General features: G+C 40.7%; 1 protein-coding gene across 1 annotated transcript in view; it reads right to left on the bottom strand.

The window, feature by feature from the left end:
• Window positions 1-25352, bottom strand: part of PCNX2 (pecanex 2) — a 302267-nt gene that overhangs the window by 77697 nt on the left and 199218 nt on the right. The window contains exons 22-23 of the mRNA XM_021696119.1: window positions 5731-5839; window positions 1125-1254 (exon numbers count right to left, since the gene is read on the bottom strand). Of these exons, the coding sequence (XP_021551794.1) occupies window positions 1125-1254; window positions 5731-5839 (239 nt within the window). The remainder of the gene's footprint in view (window positions 1-1124; window positions 1255-5730; window positions 5840-25352) is intronic.

Raw genomic sequence — 25352 nt, 5'->3', positions numbered from 1 at the left:
GCAGAGCAGTCAGAGAAGAATCACAGGGGCGCAGGCTCACATGGGGTCTATGTATATTAACCCATTTTCTCCTCACAGCAAGTCTGTGAAGTAGGTCCCTTCATTTTGCCCCCATTTTACAGAAGAGGAGAGAGAGGCCTGAGGTCGCCAGCATTAAGTGGTAGAGGTGAGATGTGAGCCCAGGCAGGTGGGCACCCCAGGCTGAGTTTTAATCACTACCTCCTTCTGCCTGTCCCACAAGGGTGTGCATTTTACGTTGAAGGGGAGAAACAGAAACCACAGCCCTCCTCCATTAATGGTGTCTTGTATAAGACATAAAGAGCACATCGTCAAGGGCCAGAGTCGTGCAAAATGCAGACATACTGCTGAGGGCGGATTGGGGTTTATGGGGCTCAGCGCAGGGAAGGCTATAAGTTACCAGGAGGAGTTCTGGAATAAAAGTCCACCTCCTCTGCCCCAGCTGCAGATGGGCCAGCTCACCAGCCTTCCCTTCCACCACCTGTTCGAAGAGGAGTTCTGGAAAATTACTTAGCGGACGATGACTCCACCTTCACGCCTTCCCTCAAGAAGTAACCGCCCCCACTCCATCACTGTTTGCTGGAGGAAATTGATGACCGGCCAGTCCACACAGTCAAGAAAATACATAAATCATCTTCTACAAGTTTAACGGCACTCTAGAAAACCCGGTGTTCTCCCTTATGTTGAGTTGTGAAGCATGCACACTTGCACGTGACACGCATATTTAGGATACTCACAGAAGGTACCGTGGAGAGAGGACACGTGCCATCCAGGGGCAATCTCTGCCAAGCAAAAGGGGCGACATGGGCTCCCTCAAAACCCTTTCTGAGGGCAGTTGCAAATACTCGGCAGTGTCAACTCATTTTTCCTGCATGACCAGTGAAACCCGGACTGGTACCCGACTGCAAATCTGCGATCAGGCCCATTTGGTCCAGAGCCCGGAAGCCCCCCGGGCTGAGCAGTGAGTGGAGGGAGCCCCCAGGGGATACGTTCAGCCCCCAGCCAGTGAGGCATAAAGCCTGAACCTTGACATGGAGGAAGGTCAAGGAGCATCCAGAAGCATGAATTTTAGCAAAAGAACATTAGCATCAACTTTGGGATCTTACTTGTAGTTTTTCTCCCAGAATTTCACTGGTCTAACATAGGAGGTGATGAAAATGACACTCCCGAGGAACGGGCTCAGTGGAGTAGAGAAGATGGAGGTGACAATCGTCTGAAAGAAAAGTATGGCGGAATCTGAGAATTTTGAGTTAAGGCAAAAAAACCCACAAACCATTTTTTTTATTGTTATTATATATCGAAATACTATTTCAACTTTTGACTTGTTTATATGAAAGCTGTTTTCTCACCAAGGAAAGAAAGGAGGGCATGTACTTGATCTCTCTGTGTATGGAGTCAGGAATATAAAACTTTCAGTAGGATCCTGCTAGGTCTTGTTTCGCCAGCGTGAAAACCAAATGCTTCTTATAAAAATCCCAGCGGTCTCAGGGTGATTTATGGCAAAGATTTAATATCTCAGGTTTGAAAAAAACCTCTTTTTACTAGGGTATCATTAGCAAAACAAAACGCACTGTGCTACATTTACTACAGTATTAAGTAGCTTTATAAATAATTAAAATTAAATTACACTTTTTAGAAGAAATGAATAGCATTGTGTGAGAAGGTAGCACCTCTGTTTCTCAAAGACTCTTTCCCCACTATTCAAAAAAATATTTTTTGTGATATATTGAACACCAACGGCTCAAGTCATGTCTGGTTTATAAGCTAAAACTGTAGACACATGAAGTCACAGCATGTTGCGCTCTGTATGGGTTTCTCACTTACTGGTGGGACTCACTTTTACACACCCTGGTTGATCAGAAACATAATTGTCCAATATTAAAATTAGTACTGCTGCCATATTTGGATGAAAACCAATGAATTGATCTCTAGAAATCTGAGAGGGTGCCTGACACAGACAGGAAGACTCTATGTGTCATTGCCAATCAGGACACAGAAGCGACCCAGGCATCCAGATGCTTTTATATACTCTCAGCCACGTGCTGGGGAGGGGTGGCTGTGGGGACCTCACCGCCCATTTACACGTAAATCCAGAAAAGGAGAGCCTTGTGCTGTCATAGGCACATCCCCAGGTATTTTCAGACTTAAGCTCAGAGTTTTGCTTCAGGAATAACTGTGTCTTTATTTTATTTTATTTTTTTCAACTTGCTATTTACTTCCAAGCAACTTCAGGAGTGAAATGACATATCCTCCATTAACAATCCATTCCGGTGTTGAATTGTTTGGGTAGCAAAAAGATCTCTGTGGTGCTACAATTTAAGTCCGATTCCTTTTATTTTGACCTCGGTTCACACGGAGAGCTACAGAACAGTGAGCTACCATGGGATCTATTATCACCCATCTGTTTTCTCTTCATTGGAAGGCTGAAAATATCTAAATACCTGGGTTACAAAACACACCAAATTAACCATGCCCCTTGTCTCAGGAAGAAAAGAGAACTGCATGGGGGATGTCATGGAGTAAAGGTACTGAAAAAACGTGAGAAGGCAGAGCCACAGGGGGATTTCTCCGATGGGAGGAGGGCAGGAGGGCACTGGGGGGTTTGCAGAAAAACCAGGACAAAGCCGCACGGACCTGGGGCTGAGCAGGATGCTAGAGAGACTGGCCCTGCTCTTCTTTTCGATTCTACGTATTTCCCCCAAGATTATGTTGTCCATTTTTTAAATGCCAGAAACAATTAGCCAGAAGTTAAGTCAGGAAAGCAGTGCGAAGCTGTAAATGAAGTTCAATGGGGTAGGAAAGGAAATAAGGTTTAACAGGTCTGAGGTAGGGCAGAAGTGAATAGGTGGCCTCAGAGGTTATTTTATTTAGGGGAAGATCAATAAAGAAATACAGCACGCTCAGGGCAAATATAAAAGCCTGTCGGTATAACTGCTCAGACAACGCCGAGAAGCGGGGACTCCTGAGAGCCCGCACATGGAGCCCTCTTTGTTTCTTACCCACAGGGAGAGGGTGACTCTGTCAAAAGCTTCCATTAGCGTACATTTAAGATGAAAACATCTCTGTCAGTCCTTAAAGTTAAAAACAAACCATGTGAAGCTCAAAATGACATTCCAAAGAGAAATTCTGCAACCTTCCCAATATACACATTTAACAGAGATCATCTGGCTGCGTCTGTAATTACTAGAACACAATGGTCTTGCATGGTCTCTACACATAGTAAAAGGGTGAGCATTCTCATCCGTCCCTGGAGGCTACAAGCTCAGAAACTAAAAGAGGCTACCGAGGGAGAAAACATGCTAGTACTGGAAAAAGCAATTTACTAAACAGTGCCCTGCTGGCCTGAACGCTAATTCAGTTCCAAAATGGAGCAAATTAGTCCCTTCCTGATGCCAGGATTGAACCCACAGCTTCTTAATAGAGTGACAAAATAATTAACATTTCAAAATTAGTCAAGATCCAGGCCTGACACTTAGGAACCTCATAGCTTTGTCTTGACGGCATATACATCCGCTTTTCTAAACTATGATCTCATTATATTCTGAATGGTATAACGCTGGCTTCCAGATAACACATATCTACCTTTACAACTAGTCAAGGATGGGGTGTCCTGGGATAAGGGGGAGGGGGGTGACGGGTCCTGTTAGCTGTCACATAACTGCAGTGGTCAGGCTCCGAGGTCACTTTGAAGGCTCTGTATCTCAGGAGAAGGGAAAACGTGGATGTCACTATCCTGGGCAGTTTTGGGAACAAAGCACGGGGATCGATCAAGTGTTCTAAAACAGAGCCATAAGATGCCCAGTGAAATCTACATCTCAAATGTTCAATTTCTTGAGAATGAGTCACCCACCAAGAAAGCACTTAGATTTAATATGCACCGTGTGCAATCTGAGGTGGATACTAATGCCGTGTTTATTCTTATAGGAGATATTAAGTGCCAGACATGAAGTGCTTGTGTGTGAACCCTCAGCACACAAACAGGTCAGGTAATTGAAAGTGATGGCTCCCAGGAGGGTCTTAACTCAGCTGTGGAACCATAAGGAGTAATTAGTATCGCTGGACTCACCTAACAAGGCATAAATAGGCACAAGAAATGCTACAGATCTGCATGGGACCAAAGTTAGGATAAAATTGGGAATCATAAACTTCAAGTTTCACATTCTTTGTGCAACTCCTGAACCACAAATTTGCATCATCCAGTAGTTTTCATTTAATAAACAGGCTGTAAACTCTAGATAGGATGCCTGAGACACACTTCAGAAATAAATAACAATCACCTCTCTTTCAGCTCACTGTCTTTGTTTTAAAGGACTCTTTAGAAAAACCAAAATTACTGGTATTGTAGAAAATGATTGCAGTTAAAGGGGAAAAAATCGTGTAAGAGCTCACACTCTTGCAATTTTTTTTTCCTTAGCTTGTTCTGCCAAATAACCTTGAAACACTTCAGCAATATCAATGCAGGTCTAAGAATAGGAGCACAGAACAGCGTGCATTGTAAGGCCAGCTCCTGGTATGCTTAAAAAGATGCTTTTAAACAGAGGAGTCTGGAGAAGGGCATTGTTAAAAGCCTAGACTATATTATCCTTTAACAATTAATCCCACGTATGTTTCCATGCCTGTACAAGAAGTTCAGGTCCGAGACTGTTCATGAATCGTCTTAATGAGCCTTGTGTGGACATCGTATGGAAGGAAGCTATAGAACTGAGGGTCACACATGCCAGTGGGGTAAGGATCCTGGGCAGGCTTTGGAAGATGAACATTCCAGGATCCACCCCCTGAAATGTGATTTTAAAAGTATGTGTTGGGCTCTGGGATTTCGTTAAACAAGCTTCTCCAGGGATTCCCATACAAGTAGTTCCTGAAACACATTGTGGAAAGCACACATTTAGGAGGTATAAATGAGGTGGGAAGGAAAGCCTTTGAGGGCAAATTTTAGGCCTGAGTCAAGGATATTTTTGTCTAATCTCTCTCTCTTCAAGAGTATTTTTTATTAGTCTCTCTCTCTCTCTCCACTTACGCACACACCCCCCACACAACTTACCTGTGTCAAAGTGATCCCTACAAGGAGTATCTCAAGTTTGTTTTGAAGTAAATTAAAACTAATTATCATTATGGCAACACTTAAAAACAGACAAAGAAACCAAATGAACCTACAAACGGCAAAACTAGGCTTCTTGGCTGAGAGCAGCTACAAAACAAAACCATCTATTAGTTTTTTCGTCTTTAGAAGACTTTGGGTAATTCTATGTATATCTAATTCTGAGTTTTGAATATTACTCAAGTATATGATTACCAAACTCTATCCTAATATAGTGTTAGATAATCCATAATAGTATATCAGAGCCATTAGCCCTATCCACCGTGTTTAATAATAGATCGATTTACACTATTTTGCACAAGTCAACTGAACCATTTAAACAGTAACTTTCTAAGACAGGATATCTTAATGCAGATCTGGGCGTGGGAAATGGAAGAATCAGAGAAAAATAAAGTAATCCTGGATATGCATTAGGAAGCAAGAAGAGTTCAAAATTAAGCAACATCTTTTAAGGCTAAGTGGCCTAAGGGGAATCCAAAGTGCCTCCCCACGTCCCCATTAAAATGTAATCTTAAAGACTTTCAAATCTTTTCATTGCCAGGGTTCAATGAAAAGCTTGCATCCATAAAATGTGACTCTCAGCTCGTGGGTGAAAATAGAAGCCCAAAGGATACGAGGGACGGCAAAGAGCTGAGCAAACACGTGAAATGAAGAACCCCAAGCCATCTGCCAAGGAGCCACGTACGTCATGACGAACTGTAACTTGTGAAGCAGTTCCCCGAGCTGAAAGCAGAAGGAAAAGATTCATCAGAGACAACAACAGACAACCGGGCTGGCAGCTGAGTCAAGGGCACTTACAGCCAGGGGGGCGGGGTGGCGGAGCTATTGTTCTCCCTCCTGCTCTTACCTTCCTTTGTCCTATGCACCAGGCAGCTGTTTTGAGAAATTTTAAAACAGACCCAAAATGGTCTGAGTGGTTCCTGTCCCCAGGTTAATTACTCCAGCCAGCAAGTGCGGTGTGTCCCTGCATCTCTGCCTTTCTCAGAGGAGCACTCCCAGTTTGCTCTTCCAGCCTTCATATTGGGTCTTTTAGGGGAGATTCATACAAAAACCTATCATCATGGCCACTGTTCAACCTATCATCATGGCCACTGTTCAACTTAAAGCCCTTCAGCGGCTCTTGCTGGAGAAAAGAGCTCCGTACCACTGAAGTGCCAGTTACAAGGCGCTTTAGAAAGCCATGACAGGCTGCTGAAGCTGTTGTGTTCACTCGGCCAGGCAGCACGGGGAAACATGGAGTTCTGGGAGTTGCAGTGGGTGAGGAGGAGAGACCTTACGTGGACTAAGGATGCTCGAGATTCAGAATAGGAATGTGCCAAGAAGGATGTACAGGAACAGGTGGGCCTGGCTGGGGCCCTCCGCTTTGTGGGAAAAAGCGGCTCATGAATCCCAGATGCGAATTCCACGGCTCTTGCTTCCACGTGCAGTGAGCATCCTACCAGCGTCTGCCCCCAAACTCCACATACATACACTCTTCGTGCATCATGGAAACTTCAGGCACAATGTGTTTGTTCCTAGACTGGCTAGCATATAAGATAATAAAATAGATTCCCCAAGGCCAGGATGTGAAATGAGAAGAACAAATGGAATTCTTAATTAGGCTCAACAGGTGTTACGTAGGACAACAGAAGACCACAGAGAAAAGGAGGCAAAAGTTGGGAAGCAGGGCCATTAAGGAAAGGTTCAAAGCACTGAGATGACTTAGCCAGCCAGCAGAAAGCCAACCTTGTGATCTGGGGACCAAAAGATGAGGTTGCTCTGAATTGATCCGTGAAAGTGGAGTGAGGCAGATGAGGCTCATCAGAGACCTCTCCAAATCTTCTTCTCACCTTTCTTGTCTCCCTGTTCTCCCACAGACATCCCAGTGCTGGAGAATAACTCCAGAATGGAGTAAAACATGGTCCAACAGGGCACAGAAGAGGAACCAAGGGTAAAAGTCCTCTAAAGGCCCAGCAAACATGGAGTTTGTAAGGAGTGAGAGGCAGCAGGTTAGGAACAGAACCCCAGGGGTCTCAGTGTGTCCACAGACCCAGCAATGAAACAGCTGAGTAGAGAGAAGCAGGGGGGAGGGCCACTGAGGTGGGGGACAGGACCAAATAGAGAAAGAAGGGAGGACAAACAAGGAAAGGACAATGGGAGAAGAAAGGTGATGTGCTCGGACCTGAATAACTATAAAGAGTACGAGTCTGGGAAAGAAACACAGACGTCTGGTTTTTGCTGATAACTCTCACTTTCTTTACTCTTGCTCACATGCATTGACCGCAGAGGCTTGACTGCAATTGGCTTCCAAGTTCTTTCAGAAAGGCCACTTTAGTTCTAATCCTGGGGCCTGTTTAAGCTTCCTGAATCCATTCTGGATGGGACTGCCAGCTCCCAGTACCTCAGACATGCTGACGGTTGAGAGGATGGTAGTTTATTCCATTATGTCTGCTCAAGGTCACATCTCTTAGGTTCACAGACAAGAATAGTCTTCTCCCTACCACCTGATTTTTCACCAGTCAGTAGGTGACTTGGTACAGACCGAGACAGACAGTTCTAACATAGACTCAAACCCTTGACTCACTTCTGTTAAGACAGAGTATTTTCTTTAAAGGTCAATCTCATTTCCTTTCATCCCTGCCATGAACACAAGGAGAAGAGGAATATGCTAATTACCAAAGGGAAGACTCTCAACACATGACACTGGATTACATCAAAAGCCAAAGTCCTGAGAAGTGGTGCCTGGCTCTCTTGCATTAACTTGATCAGTTACGCCTAACCAAATTCTATCACGCAAAATGCCTCTGGATCTGAAACCCTTTAGTCACTCCACTGTCGAGTCTAGTTTTTCAGAATTAACCCGTGACTTGTGCCTAGGTGAAAACTACAAGCATGAACAAGATTACCTTATGTGATGCATGGCCCGCCGAATATCCAACCAATGGATCAGGGGTTATGGAAAGTTACTCCTGGAGGATTTTCCATGTATGACTATATCCTGGGAGGCTTTTAAGCCACCTTGTGAAAAGCTGTTAAGTAGGTCAGGCATAGCAGTTATAATCAGACAGGAGCCCTAGGGAAAGCCTCATCTGCAAGTTTAAAGCTCTAAGTGAAACTTGGCTGCATTATGATTCAATGAATCTATTACAATTATTTTTTGCTTAGCACAGCGACTTGTATTTACATACAAGCAAAACCAGTAATCAGGCACATACACTCTCACGCTCTAATTGCAGCTGAGACCCCAGGTATCTTTGCTCTTTTCCTGTGTCGATGTCTCAGCTTTTTCATAAACATCATGCAGAATAAAATAGAAGTTTTGTGAAAGATTTTCAATATGCGGCTCATAAAATAGACTCTGCTGTTCTCACTGAAGAAGCCAGAACTCCTGAATGCCACTTTTTTGCATGCCTAGGATTCCTCCACCAAAAAGTAATTTAATCTCCTCCCCAAGGCCACCAGAAAAAGGACGCGCTTTAGATGTGGCAGATGTCAACATGGTGTAATGTTTAAGAGCATGGGCTTGAGGACAGGCTGTCTGAGCTTGAACCCCAGCTGGCATCCACCACAGGGATGATAACAGTACTTCCTTTCAGTGTCATCTGATGATTGACATCATCTTTGTTCAGGACTTAGACCAGTGCCTGGCAACTGTAAGTGCAATATGAGAAGCTGACAGATAGATGTTGGGACAAGTAGAGGTCATCTTTTGGGATGTACTCAGCTTGCAATCAGGAAATTCTAGAGCCCCCCTTTAAAACAATGGAGACTTACCAAGTCTAGATCCTCCTAGTTTTCAGAGGAGGAACCCAGACTCAGGGGGCCACTGGCTGAGGTTAGACAGTGAGTCACTGGCCCATATGAAACCAGAGGTCAAAGTGCCTGCCTGGTTCTCTGCCTGGTGGTAGATATTTCTACCTTACCATGTCTTCTTGAGGCTAGGAGCCCTTCTTAAAGACAGCAGCAGGAAAACCTGCCTGTCCTGCAGCAGCTGAGGGCAGCAACTCCTCTACTTGGCCTTCCTGCTGACAGTCAAGGGACAGGGTCCCAAGCGTGGACATGCCACATATGGCTGTGGCCACCAGCAGGGAGCTCTTCTGTATGCACACAGTGACGAAGAACTCTGATCCATCCTGGAACGTCTCTTTCAGTGTAAATGCACAATTAATAAAATATGACACCATCCAACAAGCCTGGAGACATTCAAGCAGATCTCAGAAAGGCAGGCCTCTTGGTTCCCTGAGCTTCTTGAACACACAGCCCCAAGAAGATGGATATGGCTTAGTATTTTATTCCTAGAAGTGTGGAGAGGTATGTTCCAGGTTAAAAAGACCCAACTTCATATTTTCCCTTTACACTTCGTCCTTCTCCTCAAGAGTGGAATCAAGCGAAAGAATGAAAAATCCATGGGTGTTCAAAAGGTGATGCCTAAGCACAAAAGGAAGCCTAAATGTTGATCATTAATGAAAAGTGTGTATGAAGAGGCACTTGACGTCCTATTACACCATTGTGTATAAAATCATGAAGCATTTAAGATGAGACTGATTCAGTGGAAACAGCAACATTAACACCTTTCTAGTAAGTGCCATTACATACAGCATAACATTGCACTGAAGCACTTTAAATAGAAATCCACTTAGATTAGCTATGAAATTACATCTCAGTAGGCAGTTCAAGGCCTCTACTTTTATGAAGCTTATCTCACTTCTAATGTTCTGCTTCCAATATCCTAAATCTCAGCCCTATGAAAGCACAATAAACTTCACAAGTTACCCAAGTATGACTATAAGAGAAATCAAAATCATTTGGGCCTTTTCCACTGAAAACACTAGGAAAAGAGTAAATAAGGTCACAGTGGAATGATTCTGGCTGTTTCCCAAAGAAAGACACCATAAATATTCTCAATTCCAATGACCCTTTTTTGGGAATATCTTTTCCATTAGGTGTAGACAATGCTGTTATACCTCTGCTATAGATAGGAAACCCCAACTGCATAAATTCACAAACTATCTTAAGAAAAATGTCACTAAATAAAGATGATCCAACCCTTTTCCTTGCTAATACATTCTGAAACAAGATGTATGCCATCTTTCCTCAGGGGACTCCCTCTCCCACCAACAAAATGACTCAAAATTTATTGGACATTTTGATATTGAACACTATCTTAGGGAGCTGCCCATAGGCTGTTCCATTCGATTAAAGTAGAATTTTCCTTCCCAATCCCAACCACCACCTTTCCTCCTACTGCTCTAACCCTAACTCCAGCCTTACCGTCTCCCAGATTAGCTGTATCACGTAACTTTTCTTCCTTCTTTTCTTGCATTCTGTGGTCAGATTCAGCTAGTTTCCTTCTCAGAAAGATATGTAGCTTGTGATTATGAATATCTGAACGTGAAGAGGCATGCAGGGCTGAAAGGAGTCCCAGAAACCAGTTGCTGAGTCAAAGATGCACTGAGTTCAGGATGAGGGAACGCGGAGGGAATAGAGGCTCTGGAATGCTTGGAAAGGAGGTGACGTGAGGAGCAGGAAAATGTTCAAGAAGGAATGGAAATGTTCAAGAAGGAATGAGTAACACCTCAAGTGTGGGATACCACTTTTTGGGGGAGGGGGAGCACCACTGTTACAGAATAAAAGATTGATAAAGCAAACATGATAATTAAATATGGGGACATTAGCTTTAAAACATAAATATTCTCAAATAAAGCCTGGCAAGATGTATCAGAATTTTGTAAGTTAGGTAAACATATTCAGGTACAGTTATAACGGATTACAAGACTGAATTTCAGAAGGTCACAAACAGATTCTACCTCTGTATACAATGTGTATTGGGAGCTTATTAAATAGCACACAGTTTAGCAAAATATCAATGTGCTTCAGGGAGCATGGTAATGCACAAAGGTTACCACCCCACTGCAAAGATAATAGAAATGGTCTAAAATATTGTAAGGAAAAAATGTAATTAATAGTTGAAGTCAAAAGAAGGGAAAACTTCCAATAGTCAGAACCAAAAAGGGAATTTAAGATGAGAAAAATAGGGGCACCTGGGTGGCTCAGTTGGTTAAGGGTCTGCCTTCGGCTCAGGTCATGATCTCGGGTCCTGGGATGGAGCTCCACATCGGGGTCCTTCCCCATTTCTCTCAAATAAATAAAATATTTTTAAAAAATAAAATAAAATGAGAAAAATAAGTCTGAACTGACACTGGAATGACCCCAAGAGGATACAAACATGGATGTGGATCTTAGCAGCCTAGGACATGGATTTTAATGGACTTGAAGGGCTGGCTGCCATGCCCACACAAAAAAAGTGAATTAGAAAAACCCCACCTACCATTGCTGGGAAAAAGCAAAAAACTTTGCCTTCTTCCTAACATAGAGTAGAATCTGTCATCCATAACACACCAAAACCTTAGCCATCATAATGTAGAAGAGTGGAATTTAAATTTAAACTATTCCAGAAACATGAAAAAAAACAAGACGCTGTAACATAAAAAGTAGGGGAGGATAAACAAAACTTTCTTGCAAAAAAAAAATGCATACAGTCTTCAAGGATACTTCTAGAACCAGAATATATAGGTCTCCCAAAGATAAAACAACAACCTCCCACTGAAGATTAGTCCACGATGAAAATTATAAACTACAAAAGGAAAATGAGCAAATGAGAAGCCAGTAAATTCAACACACAAGATAATTAGCATCCCAAGAATTTTATGTAATACAGTAATATAAAAGAATCTAAATAAATGAGTAAAGAGCTGACATAAAAAGTAAATAATACTAAAAGAGTAACATAATATGAAGAATGAACAAATGGAAGTGAAAAAGAAAGAAATATCAATTCTAGAAGTGAAAAGTGAAGTCATTGAAATAAAAAACCCCAGGAGGTGGTTTAAAATCAGATTAGTTACAGCAAAACAGAAAGTAGAGAAATGGAAGATCTGAGTAAGTTACCTAGAACAAAGCACAGAAAGAGGAAGTTTTTTTTAAATCTGAAAGGCTAAGAAACATACATGACAGAGTAAGAAGACATATGTCCAATTGGAGTTCCAGAAAGTAGAGAGAGAAAGGGGAGAGGAAATATTTGAAGGGCAAATAGCTCAGAATTTTCCAGAGCTGAGGAAAACGTGAGTCCTTGATTGAAGAAGCACATCAAGTCCTGTAAAGGATAAATAAAAAGAATCCACACCTTACTGCATATGATAGTGAAAATGCAAAACATCAAAATCAAAGAGAAAAATCTTTCTTACAGATTACCTACAAAAAAATTTTGGATAATAGCAGATTTCTCATTAGCAAAAATGTATCCCAGGAGACAATGAAATAATGTTTTTAAGGTTTTAAGAAAGACGGGGTGCCTGGGTGGCTCAGTTGGTTAAGCAACTGCCTTCGGCTCAGGTCATGATCCTGGAGTTCCTGGATCGAGTCCCACATCGGGCTCCCTGCTCAGCGGGGAGTCTGCTTCTCCCTCTGACCCTCTTCCCTCTCATGCTCTCTCTCATTCTCTCTCTCAAATAAATAAATAAAATCTTTAAAAAAAAAAAAAGATGATCAAGTTAGAATTCTGTACAGAACTTCAGTATCATTTAAATGTGAGGTGGAAATAACCTTTTTAGACAAAGACTGAGAGAACTGATTACTCATAGAACTTTGCAGAAAAAAAAAAAAAATTAAAGAATGTGCTTCACTAAGAAGGAAATTTAACCCTGAAGGAAGATAGGACATCCAAGAATAATGGTGAGAAAAGAAACAGCTAAAATGTTAGAATGTCAATATTAGGATTAATTGTACAATTAATCATAAAGCTAGTAACTCAATTGAAGGTGGAACCAAGTACTGGATGTCGTAAATATTTAAGATATGAGAAGGGAATTTGGAGTTAAGTGTTGTCTTTGGATTGCTTGAGAGGAGGGAAGAGATTTTAATTAATTTTATCTGCTAATCAAATGTGCTTATTAATAATTTAAGAGTAACCACTAAGCCACCAAAGTATTCAATCTCTGATGTGTGTCAGAATCACCCAGAGAGCCTATAAAACAAAGATTCTGGTTCCCATCTACAGAAGTTCTGATTCAGTAGGTTTAGGAAGGAGCCCAAGAATAACATCCCAGGGGATGCTGATGCTGCCTATCTGGGGACCACACATTGAGATTCACTACATTAAAGGAACAGAAACAGAATATTCAATTTCCAAAGCCCTAGAGGAAAAAGGAATTAAGAAAATGTCCATTCCATTCAATAGAAGGCCAGAAAGAAGGGGTAAGGGGACAAATACAAAGCATACATATGGAACAAAAAATAGGACAGAAAAAAGTACAAACGTATCAGTAATCACAGTAAATGTAAATGAATAAAAGTTGCCTATTAAAATATAGCGATTCTCAGTCTGTATTAAAAGGAAACGTCTTGCTAGATGCTTTTATAAGAAATATTAAAATGGACAACCTACTGGGGGGCGGAGCAAGATGACAGAGGAGTAGGAGACCTGGATTTCGTCTGGTCTCAGGAATTCAGCTGGATAGGGATCAAACCATTATGAACACCTACAAACTCAACAGGAGATCGAAGAAAAGAAGAGCAACAACTCTCTGAACAGAAAAGCAACCACTTTCTGGAAGGTAGGACGTGCGGAGAAGTGAATCCAAGGCGATATTCGGGCGGATAGGTGGCGGGGGAGGGGGCCTCCCTCGGCCGCTTCTGGCAAGAGATAGAGCTGCGGAGCACAAAATCGGAACTTTTAGAAGTCTGCTCCGCTGAGGGACATTGCTCCAGTGGCTAAGCGGGGGGGTGGAACCCTCGTGGGACAGTGTGGTCTCAGGACCCTCGGGGTCACAGAAAGACTGGGGGATGCCTGAGGGTGGCAGAGCTCCCAGGTATGGGAGTGGAGAAGCCGGCTGCAGAGACGGAGCCGAGGCATGGGCTCTCAGCTCGGGGTTGCCATAAACCGTGATCTGCAGCACATTCGGGCCACTGTTGCTCCAGCAGGGACCCAAAAAGTGGCAGATCCGGGGAGAATCACCTTCCTTCCCCGGGAGGAGAGGTGCGGGAGTGCACCACAGGGATCTGCTGGGTTTGGAGACTCCACACTGAGTCGGGTGCCAGAGATAGAAATGCTGGGTCACAGGCCGGGTGAGCACGGAGTGCGGCTGGAGACCAGGGAGACGAGAGTGACTCACTGATTTTCTTTGGGGGCGCACTGAGGAGCGGGGCCCCGAGTTCTTGGCTCCTCCGGGGCGGAGATTGGGAGGCTGCCATTTTCACTCTCGGCCTCCAAAGCTGTAGGGAAAGCTTGAAGGGAACAAAAGCCCCGGAGAGCAAACCCGAGCAGATTACTTAGTCAGGACCGGGCAAGGGTGGGGCAATTCCGCCTCCGGCAAAGACATTTGGGAACCACGGCAACAGGCCCCTCCCCCAGAAGATCACCGAGAACAGCCAGCCAAGAACAAGTTTACTGATCCATGAGAACGGCAGAACTCCAGCGCTAGGGGAATACTGCACATAGAATCCATGGCATTTTTACTATGATTCTTTAGTCTTTCAAAGTTTTTTTTTTTTAACTGTCTTTTTTTTTTTTTAATTTTTCTTTTTCCCTTTTTCAACCAACATCTTATCAATCCCTTTTTTAAAAAACATTTTTGTTTTTCATTTTTAGAGTCATATTCTATCCCTTCATAGTAGTTACCCTTATTTTTGGCATATATATATATAAGTTGTTCTCTCTTTAAAATTTTGAGATAGTTTCTTCTAACCGATCAAAATATACCCTAAATCTCTAGTGCATGGTTTTGTTCTACTCTCCTGCCTGATCACATTCTCTCCCTTTTTCTTTCTTTCTTTTTTTTTAAATCCTTTTTTCTTTTTTCAAACAATTTCTTATCAATTCCGTTTATAAAATTTTTTTATAATTTTCATCTTTACAGTCATATTCCATCCCTTCATCATATCAACCCTTATTTTTGTACATATATAAGTTTTTCTTTCTTTAAAATTTTGGGAGGCACTATCTTCTAACAGACCAAAATACACCCAAAATCTAGTGTGTGGCACTGATCTATGCACCAGCCTGATCATATTTGATCATATTCTGTTTTTGTTTTGTTTTGTTCTGTTTTTTGTTTTGTTTTGTTTTGATCTTTTTCTTTTTCTTTTTTTTTTTTTTTGCTTTTTCTTTTTTCTTTCTTTCCCTTTCTTTTCCCCCCAGCTTCAGGTCTTTTCTGATTTGTTTAGAGTATATTTTCTGGGGATGTTGTTACCCTGTTAGCATTTTGTTCTCTCATTAATCTATTCTCCTCTGGACAAAATGACAAGACGGAAAAAATCACCTCAACAAAAAGAGCAAGAGGTAGTACCGACTGCCAGGGACCTACTCAATACGGACATTAGTACGATGTCGGATCTAGAGTTCAGAATCATCACTTTAAAGATACTAGCTGGGCTTGAAAAAAATATGGAAGTTATTAGAGAAACCCTTTCTGGAAAAGTAAAAGAACTAAAATCTAACTAAGTTGAAATCAAAAAGGCTATTAATGAGGTGCAATCAAAAATGGGGGTGCTAACTGCTAGGATAAATGAGGCAGAAGAGAGAATCAGTGAGATAGAAGACCAAATGATGGAACATAAAGAAGCTGAGAAAAAGAGAGATAAACAACTACTGGATCACGAGGGCAGAATTCGAAAGCTAAGCGATACCATAAGATGAAACAACATTAGAATAATTGAGATCCCAGAAGAAGAAGAAAGAGAGAGAGGGGCAGAAGGTATATTGGAGCAAATTATAGCAGAGAACTTCCCTAATTTGGGGAAGGAAACAGGCATCAAAATCCAGGAGGCACAGAGAACCCCTCTCAGAATCAATAAAAATAGGTCAACATGCTGACATCTAATAGTAAAACTTACAAGTCTCAGAGACAAAGAGAAAATCCTGAAAGCAGCTCAGGAGAAGAGATATGTAACCTACAATGGTAGAAACATTAGATTGGCAACACACCTATCCACAGAGACCTGGCAGGCCAGAAAGGACTGGCAGGATATATTCAGAGCACTAAATGAGAAAAATATGCAGCCAAGAATACTATATCCAGCTAGGCTGTCATTGCAAATAGAAGGAGAGATAAAAAGCTTCCAGGACAAACAAAAACTAAAGGAATTTGCAAACACGAAACCAGCCCTACAAGAAATATTGAAAGGGGTCCTCTAAGCAAAGAGAGAGCCTAAAAGCAACATAGACCAGAAAGGAACACAGACAATATACAGTAACAGTCACCTTACAGGCAATACAATGGCACTAAATTCCTATCTTTCAATAGTTACCCTGAATGTAAATGGGCTCAATGCCCCAATCAAAAGACACAGGCTATCAGACTGCATTAAAAAACAAGACCCATTGATATGTTGTCTGCAAGAGACTCATTTTAGACCCAAAGACACCCCCAGATTGAAAGTGAGAGGGTGGAAAACCATTTACCATGCTAATGGACACCAAAAGAAAGCTAGGGTGGCAATCCTTATATCAGACAAATTAGATTTTAAACCAAAGACTGTAATAAGAGATGAGGAAGGACACTATATCCTACTTAAAGGGTCTATCCAACAAGAAGATCTAACAATTGTAAATATCTATGCCCCTAACATGGGAGCAGCCAATTACATAAGGCAATTAATAACAAAAGCAAAGAAACACACTGACAACAATACAATAATAGTGGGGGACTTTAACACCCCCCTCACTGAAATGGACAGATCATCTAAGCAAAAGATCAACAAAGAAATAAAGACTTTAAATGACACACTAGACCATATGGACTTCACAGACATATTCAGAACATTCCATCCCAAAGCAACGGAATACACATTCTTCTCTAGTGCCCAGGGAACATTCTCCAGAATCAATCACATCCTAGGTCATAAATCAGGTCTCAACCGGTACCAAAAGATTGGGATCATTCCCTGCCTATTTTCAGACCACAATGCTTTGAAACTAGAACTCAATCACAAGAGGAAAGTCAGAAAGAACTCAAATACATGGAGGCTAAAGAGCATACTACAAAAGAATGAATGGGTCAACCAGGAAATTAAAGAAGAATTTTAAAAATTCATGGAAACCAATGAAAATGAAAACACAACTGTTCAAAATCTTTGGGATGCAGCAAAAGCAGTTCTAAGAGGCAAGTATATAGCAATACAAGCCTTTCTCAAGAAACAAGAAAGGTCTCAAGTACACAACCTAACCCTCCACCTAAAGGAGCTGGAGAAAGAACAGCAAATAAAGCCTAAACCAAGCAGTAGAAGGGAAATAATAAAGATCAGAGCAGAAATCAATGAAATAGAAACCAAAAGAACAGTAGAACAGATCAACGAAACTAGGAGCTGGTTCTTTGAAAGAATTAAAAAGATTGATAAACCCCTGGCCAGACTTATCAAAAAGAAAAGAGAAATGACCCAAATAAATAAAATCATGAATGAAAGAGGAGAGATCACAACCAACACCAAAGAAATACAAACAATGATAAGAACATATTATGAGCAACTCTATGCCAGCAAATTCGATAACCTGGAAGAAATGGATGCATTCCTAGAGATGTATCAACTACCAAAACTGAACCAGGAAGAAATAGAAAACCTGAACAGACCTAGAACCACTAAGGAAATTGAAGCAGTCATCAAAAATCTCCCAACAAACAAAAGCCCAGGGCCAGATGGCTTCCCAGGGGAATTCTACCAAACATTTAAAGAAGAATTAATACCTATTCTTCTGAAACTGTTCCAAAAAATAGAAATGGAAGGAAAACTTCCAGACTCGTTTTATGAGGCCACCACTACCTTGATCCCCAAACCAGACAAAGACCCCATCAAAAAGGAGAATTACAGACCAATATCCTTGATGAACATGGATGCAAAAATTCTCACCAAAATACTAGCCAATAGGATCCAACAGCACATTAAAAGGATTATTCACCACGACCAAGTGGGATTTATCCCTGGGCTGCAAGGTTGGTTCAACATCTGCAAATCAACCAATGTGATACAATACATTAACAAAAGAAAGAACAAGAATCATATGATCCTCTCAATAGATGCAGAAAAAGCATTTGACAAAGTACAGCATCCTTTCTTGATCAAAACTCTTCAGAGTATAGGCATAGAGGGTACATACCTCAATATCATAAAAGCCATCTATGAAAAACCTCCAGTGAATATCATTCTCAATGGGGAAAAACTGAGAGCTTTCCCCCTAAGGTCAGGAATGCAGCAGGGATGTCCACTATCACCACTGCTATTTAATATATTATTAGAAGTCCTAGCCACAGCAGTCAGATAACAAAAAGAAATAAAAGGCATCCAAATTGGCAAAGAAGAAGTCAAACTCTCACTCTTTGCAGATGATATGATACTTTATGTGGAAAACCCAAAAGACTCCACCCCAAAACTGCTAGAACTCATACAGGAATTCAGTAAAGTGGCAGGATATAAAATCAATGCACAGAAGTCAGTGGCATTCCTATACACCAACAACAAGATAGAAGAAGGAAAAATTAGGGAGTTGATCCCATTTACAATTGCACCCAAAACCATAAGATACCTGGGAATAAATCTAACCAAAGAGGCAAAAATTTCTGTACTCAGAAAACTAAAATACTCATGAAAGAAATTGAGGAGGACACAAAGAAATGGAAAAACGTTCCATGCTCATGGAATGGGAAGAACAAATATCGTGAAGATGTCAATGCTACCTAGAGAAATCTACACATTCAATGCAATCCCCATCAAAATACCATCCACTTTTTTCAAAGAAATGGAACAAATAATCCTAAAATTTGTATGGAACCAGAAAAGACCCCGAATAGCCAGAGGAATGTTGAAAAAGAAAAGCAAAGCTGGTGGCATCACAATTCCAGACTTCCAGCTCTATTACAAAGCTGTCATCATCAAGACAGCATGGTACTGGCACAAAAACAGACACATAGATCAATGGAACAGAATAGAGAGCCCAGAAATGGACCCTCAATTCTATGGTCAACTCATCTTTGACAAAGCAGGAAAGAATGTCCAGTGGAAAAAAGACAGTCTCTTCAACAAATGGTGTTGGCAAAATTGGACAGCCACATGCAGAAGAATGAAACTGGACCATTTCCTTACACCACACACAAAAATAGACTCCAAATGGTTGAAAGACCTGAATGTGAGACAGGAGTCCATCAAAATCCTAAAGGAGAACACAGGCAGCAACCTCTTCAACCTCAGCCGCAGCAACTTCTTCCTAGAAACATCGCCAAAGGCAAGGGTAGCAAGGGCAAAAATGAACTATTGGGACTTCATCAAGATAAAAACCTTTTGCACAGCAAAAGAAACAGTTAACAAAACCAAAAGACAACCGACAGAATGGGAGAAGATATTTGCAAATGATGTATCAGATAAAGGGCTAGTATCCAAAATCTATAAAGAACTTATCAAACTCAACACCCAAAGAACAAAGAATCCAATCAAGAAATGGGCAGAAGACATGAACAGACATTTTTCCAAAGAGGACATCCAAATGGCCAACAGACACATGAAAAAGTGCTCAACATCACTCGGCATCAGGGAAATCCAAATCAAAACCTCAATGAGATACCACCTCACACCAATCAGAATGGCTAAAATGAACAAGTCAGGAAAGGACAGATGTTGGCGGGGATGCGGAGAAAGGGGAACCCTCCTACACTGTTGGTGGGAATGCAAGCTGGTGCAGCCACTCTGGAAAACAGTATGGAGGTTCCTCAAAAAGTTGAAAATAGAGCTACCATATGATCCAGCAATTGCACTACTGGGTATTTACCCCAAAGATACAAAAGTAGGGATCCGATGGGGTATGTGCACCCCGATGTTTATAGCAGCAATGTCCACAATAGCCAAACTGTGGAAAGACCCAAGATGTCCGTCAACAGATGAATGGATAAAGAAGATGTGGTATATATATACAATGGAATATTATGCAGCCATCCAAAGGAATGAGATCTTGTCATTTGCAACGACGTGGATGGAACTGGAGGGTGTTATGCTGAGCGAAATAAGTCAAACAGAGAAAGACATGTATTATATGACCTCACTGATATGAGGAATTCTTAATCTCAGGAAACAAACTGAGGGTTGCTGGAGTGGTGGGGGTTGGGAGGGATGGGGTGGCTGGGTGATAGACACTGGGGAGGGTATGTGCTATGGTGAGCACTGTGAATTGTGCAAGACTGTTGAATCACAGATCTGTACCACTGAAACAAATAATACATTATATGTTAAGAAAAAGAATAAAAGAAGAAGATAGCAGGAGGGGAAGAATGAAGGGGGGGAAATCGGAGGGGGAGATGAACCATAAGAGATGATGGACTCTGAAAAACAAACTGAGGGTTCTAGAGGGGAGGGGGGTCAGAGAATGGGTTAGCCTGGTGATAGGTATTAGGCGGGGCACGTTCTGCATGGAGCAGTGGGTGTTGTGCACAAACAATGAATCATGGAACACTACATCAAAAACTAATGATGTAATGTATGGTGATTAACATAACAATAAAAAATTTTAAAAAAAAGAAATATTAGGGGCGCCTGGGTGGCTCAGTCGTTACGCGTCTGCCTTCGGCTCAGGTCATGATCCCAGGGTCCTGGGATCGAGCCCCGCATCGGGCTCCCTGCTCCGTGGGAAGCCTGCTTCTCCCTCTCCCACTCCCCCTGCTTGTGTTCCCTCTCTCGCTGTGTCTCTCTCTGTCAAATAAATAAAATCTTAAAAAAAAAAAAAAGAAATATTAAAATGACTTAAAATGTTTTAGGTAAAAGGGTGATAAAAAAAGATACCAGGTAAATTCCAATCAAAAGAAAGCTTGCTTATCTATATTAATATTAGACAAAATTGACTTTCACTAAAAAAAAGGATAAAAATCAGTACATCATGATAAAAGGGAAGAGTCATGAGGAAGATAACATGATTGGAATGTATGCACTTAGCCAAATAGTTTAAAAATACCTAAAGTCAAAGTGAACAGAATTACAAGGTAAGATTACAAATTTGCAATCAGAGGGAGAGATTTTTTTTTTTTAAAGATTTTATTTATTTATTTGAGACAGAGAGAATGAGAGAGACAGAGAGCACATGAGAGGGGGGAGGGTCAGAGGGAGAAGCAGGCTCCCGGCCGAGCAGGGAGCCCGATGCGGGATTCGATCCAGGGACTCCAGGATCATGACCTGAGCCGAAGGCAGTCGCTTAACCAACTGAGCCACCCAGGCGCCCCCAGAGGGAGAGATTTTTAGGACATCCATCTCAGAAAATGATAGTTTAATTAGACAATAAATAAATAAGCATAGAAAACATTTGGCCAATAGAATTCATAAGCTTTGTCTAAGAGATATATGTATTAGAATTCTGCCGTCAACTGAAAGAGAAGAATAAAATGTTGAAGCATATATACATTTATAAGAATTGATGACTTACTGAAAAGAAGTCTTAACTGGTGCTAAGAATTAATATCATGCAAACTTCTTTGCAATCACATTAGCAGTCAATAATAAAATGATGGCAAAATAATAGCAGCAACCATCACAAACTTTGCATTTAAGTGTATCCTCAACAAATACGACTCTGAATTAATTAAAAATGGTAGCATTTAGAAAATATTTAAAAATGAATAACAATAAGGGGTGCCTGGGTGGTTGAGTGTCTGACTCTTGGTTTCAGCTTAGGTCATGATCTCAGGGTCATGCGATTGAGCCCTGTGTTGGGCTCCATGCTCAGCGTGGAGTCTGCTCGAGATTCTCTCCTTCTCCCTCTGCCTCACCCTCTCTGTTTCTCTCTAAAAAAATTAATTAATTAAATGTTTTTTAAAAATGAATGACAATAAAAAGCAGTAGTACCAATCATAACAGGTGGGACTCAGCTAAAGTACTTTGTAGAGGAAAAAATATAGCCTTAAAATGTGCATCTTGGAAAAATTTCACAGTTTATATTGGGAGGCTATTTTTAATATAAAAAATGAACAAGAATATTGTAAGAAAGAAAAATATAGATGTCCTTATCTATTAATATAAATGCAGAACTCCTTAATAAAGTATTTACAAAATGAATCTATAAATGGATTAAAGTAATCATGATCAAATTTGGTTCATCCCATAATGGCTTAATACTGTAAGAATGTCAATATAATTCACCAAATGAAGAAAGTAAAAAAAGAAAAACCATATGATGCTCAGTTTATACAGCACGGATGTGGAAAAATAAATTCAACACTCACTGAAACAAATCCCTTCCAATCTCGTAATAAAAGAGTTCTTCTTACACCTGATAAAGGATATCCATGCAATTTAACATTCAACACCATACTTAATAGCAAGATATAAAATATCATAATTATTCAGGCAAGAGGTATCAAGTGAGATGAACCTGATTAACCTACACCAGAAAAGTGAAAATATAACCATTAAGGGAGACTAAAATCTAAGGAAGGAAAAAGGAACCCAGGGTAATAATTTATAGTTTATCACCTGTGAAGTGCAGTTTGGAAAAATGAAACTGAGGGAGAAATAGGGATGATGGCAGATGAGAGTACCCAGCAGGGGTGGGCTCTTTAGGCAAATGAATGTGCAGCTAATAAAAGAAAATGCAACAAACCCTGATGCTTTGATTAGCCGACTTATACAGCCTGACAAATTCAGACCCCTAGGAGAACATGACAGAAAATATTAGTTAGGTCCCTATTTCACAACTGCTCATTAGTGTATCCATAAATACGAATGAAGTCGCCATTGCACAGTGAAATTTTATAATCTACCAAGAGCTGTGAATGCACAAAACGAAAAGGTCTTCTCAAGACCCCTGAGAACTAGGAATTAAATGGAACCCAGCATCTGTGGGTATGTTTCTGCTTCTGGTGGCCAGCAGGAGTGTAGGCTCAGGTAGGTGGGAAGGTGCATCACTGAGGAAGGAGACAAGGAAGGACTCAAAATGAAGAAACAGGAGTGAGAGAGTTACCTTTGTTCTTTAAGTAGCCTGTTCACATTGGCCTTGGAGTGAAGTGGTAGATACCTTGTAGTTTATGCATACATCCTGCCTGCCTTTTCCATTCCTTAATCCTTTCAATTCCTTATGTTAGCCTTCATTCAACTACTCTATGTAAGATAGATTTTCCTGCCTTTGTTATGGATTTGATTTAAGAAAAGGCAGCTTTCTGGACTGTTTTGGGGGGCTTATTCCCTCTCGAAGGTCTATTATAATCCCACGGGTGGCAAATACTGCCTTTAGGAAGAGGGTGCAAGGATCAAGTCCATAAGCCTCTATCAGGACAGAGGGTTCTTAGCATTTTAATGAGAGAGGCCAATATTACTATTACATGTAGCTAAGAGGCAGCTTTTCCTCCATTGAGTTTGAATGCCCTCCTGCCCTTGCCATCCACCACGTGCCTCCAGTACATCTCATTCATGTACTTTCCTGAGATCTGATACTTGTACAAACATTTCCATAATCTAGTTCACATAGAAATAAGGTGATTCATACAGTGATGTTCCATGTAATGGAAGCTTTCTGCTTTAAGCACCTAGACTTTCAAAATGTATGTTCTTTTTAATAAAAATATAATTATACAGCCTCACTTAAAAAATACCAAGTAGTTCAGATTTACATAAAGTGTAACTGTGAAACTGTGAAACTGTCTGACAGGAAAGTTAAAAGAACTATGATGATATGTTAAGGGCTCTAACAGAAAAAGGTGTACAATATGAAAGAGTAGATGGATTATTTCAGCACAGAGATGGAAACTATATAAGGAAGACTCAAACAGAAATGATGGAAATGGAAACACCATAACAGAGACATAGAATGCTTTCAGCAAGCTCATCACACTAACACAGTCAAGGGAATGACTGATGAACTTGATTATAAGTCAACAGAAATGACCTAAATTGAAACACAAAGATAAAACTGAGTGAATTCAAAAAAGAAAATATTCTTACACTAAGCACAAAAAAAAAAAATGGATGAAAGACCTAAATGTGAAACTATGAAATGTGAACTATGAAAATCCTAGGAGAGAACACAGACAGTAACTTTTTGTACATCAGCTGTAGCAATTTTTTTTCTAAATAATTCTCTGACGCAGGGGAAATAAAGCAAAAAATAAGCTGGGAATATATAAAAATAAAAGCCTTCTGCAAAGTGAAGGAAACAATCAACAAAATTATAAGGCAATCTATGGAATAGGAATAGAGATTTGCAAATAACATATCCAATAAAGGATTAGAATCCAAAATATATAACGAACTTATAAAACTCAACATCCAAAAAACAAATAGTACAATTAGAAAATGGGCAGAAGACATGAAGACGTTTTTCCAAAGAAGACATCCAGATGGCCAACAGACACATGAAAAGATGCTCAATATTACTCATCATCAGGGAAATGCAAATCAAAACCACAATGGGGTATCACCTCACACCTGTCAGAATGGCTAAACTCAACAACACAAGAAAAAAATAGGAGTTGGCGAGGATGTGGAGAAAAAGGAACACTCATGCACTATTGGTGGGAATGCAAACTGGTGCAGCCACTGGGGAAAATAGTATGGAGATTCCTCAAAAATTAAAAATAGAACTACCTTACAATGCAGCAATCACACTATTGGGTATTTACCCAAAGAATACAAAAACACCAATTCAAAAGGATACATGCACCCCTATGTTTATAGCACATTATTTACAACAGCCAAGATATGGAAGCTGCCTGAGTGTCCACTGATTGATGAATGGTTAAAGAAGATGTGTTATGTATATATAATAGAATATTACTCAGCGATTAAAAAGAACAAAATCTTGCCATTTGCAATGGCATAGATGGAGCTAGAGAGTATAATGAAATAAGTCAGTCAGAGAAAGACAAATACCATGATTTCACTCATATGTGGAATTTAAGAAACAAAACACATGAGGAAAGGGAAAAAGAGAGACAAATCAAGAAACAGACTCTTAACGGTAGAGAACAAACAGATGGTTGCCTGAGGGGAGGGGGGTAGGGGATGGGTGAAATAGGTGATGGAGATTAAGGAGTGCACTTGTCGTGATGAGCACCAGGTATTGTATGGAACTGTTGAATCACTATATCATACACTTGAAAATAATATAACACTGTATGTGAACTAACTGGAATTAAAATTAAAAATTAAAAAAAGAAAACATTACTGAGTATCTAAAAGCTAAATAACAGTAGCAAAGTATCTAACATATGTATAGTTTGAACCTCAAAAAGAAAAGAGAAAG

This window comes from Neomonachus schauinslandi, chromosome 6, assembly GCF_002201575.2.
Source record: "Neomonachus schauinslandi chromosome 6, ASM220157v2, whole genome shotgun sequence".
Taxonomy (NCBI): Eukaryota; Metazoa; Chordata; class Mammalia; order Carnivora; family Phocidae; genus Neomonachus; species Neomonachus schauinslandi.
This window is presented reverse-complemented; position numbering and strand designations above follow the sequence as displayed.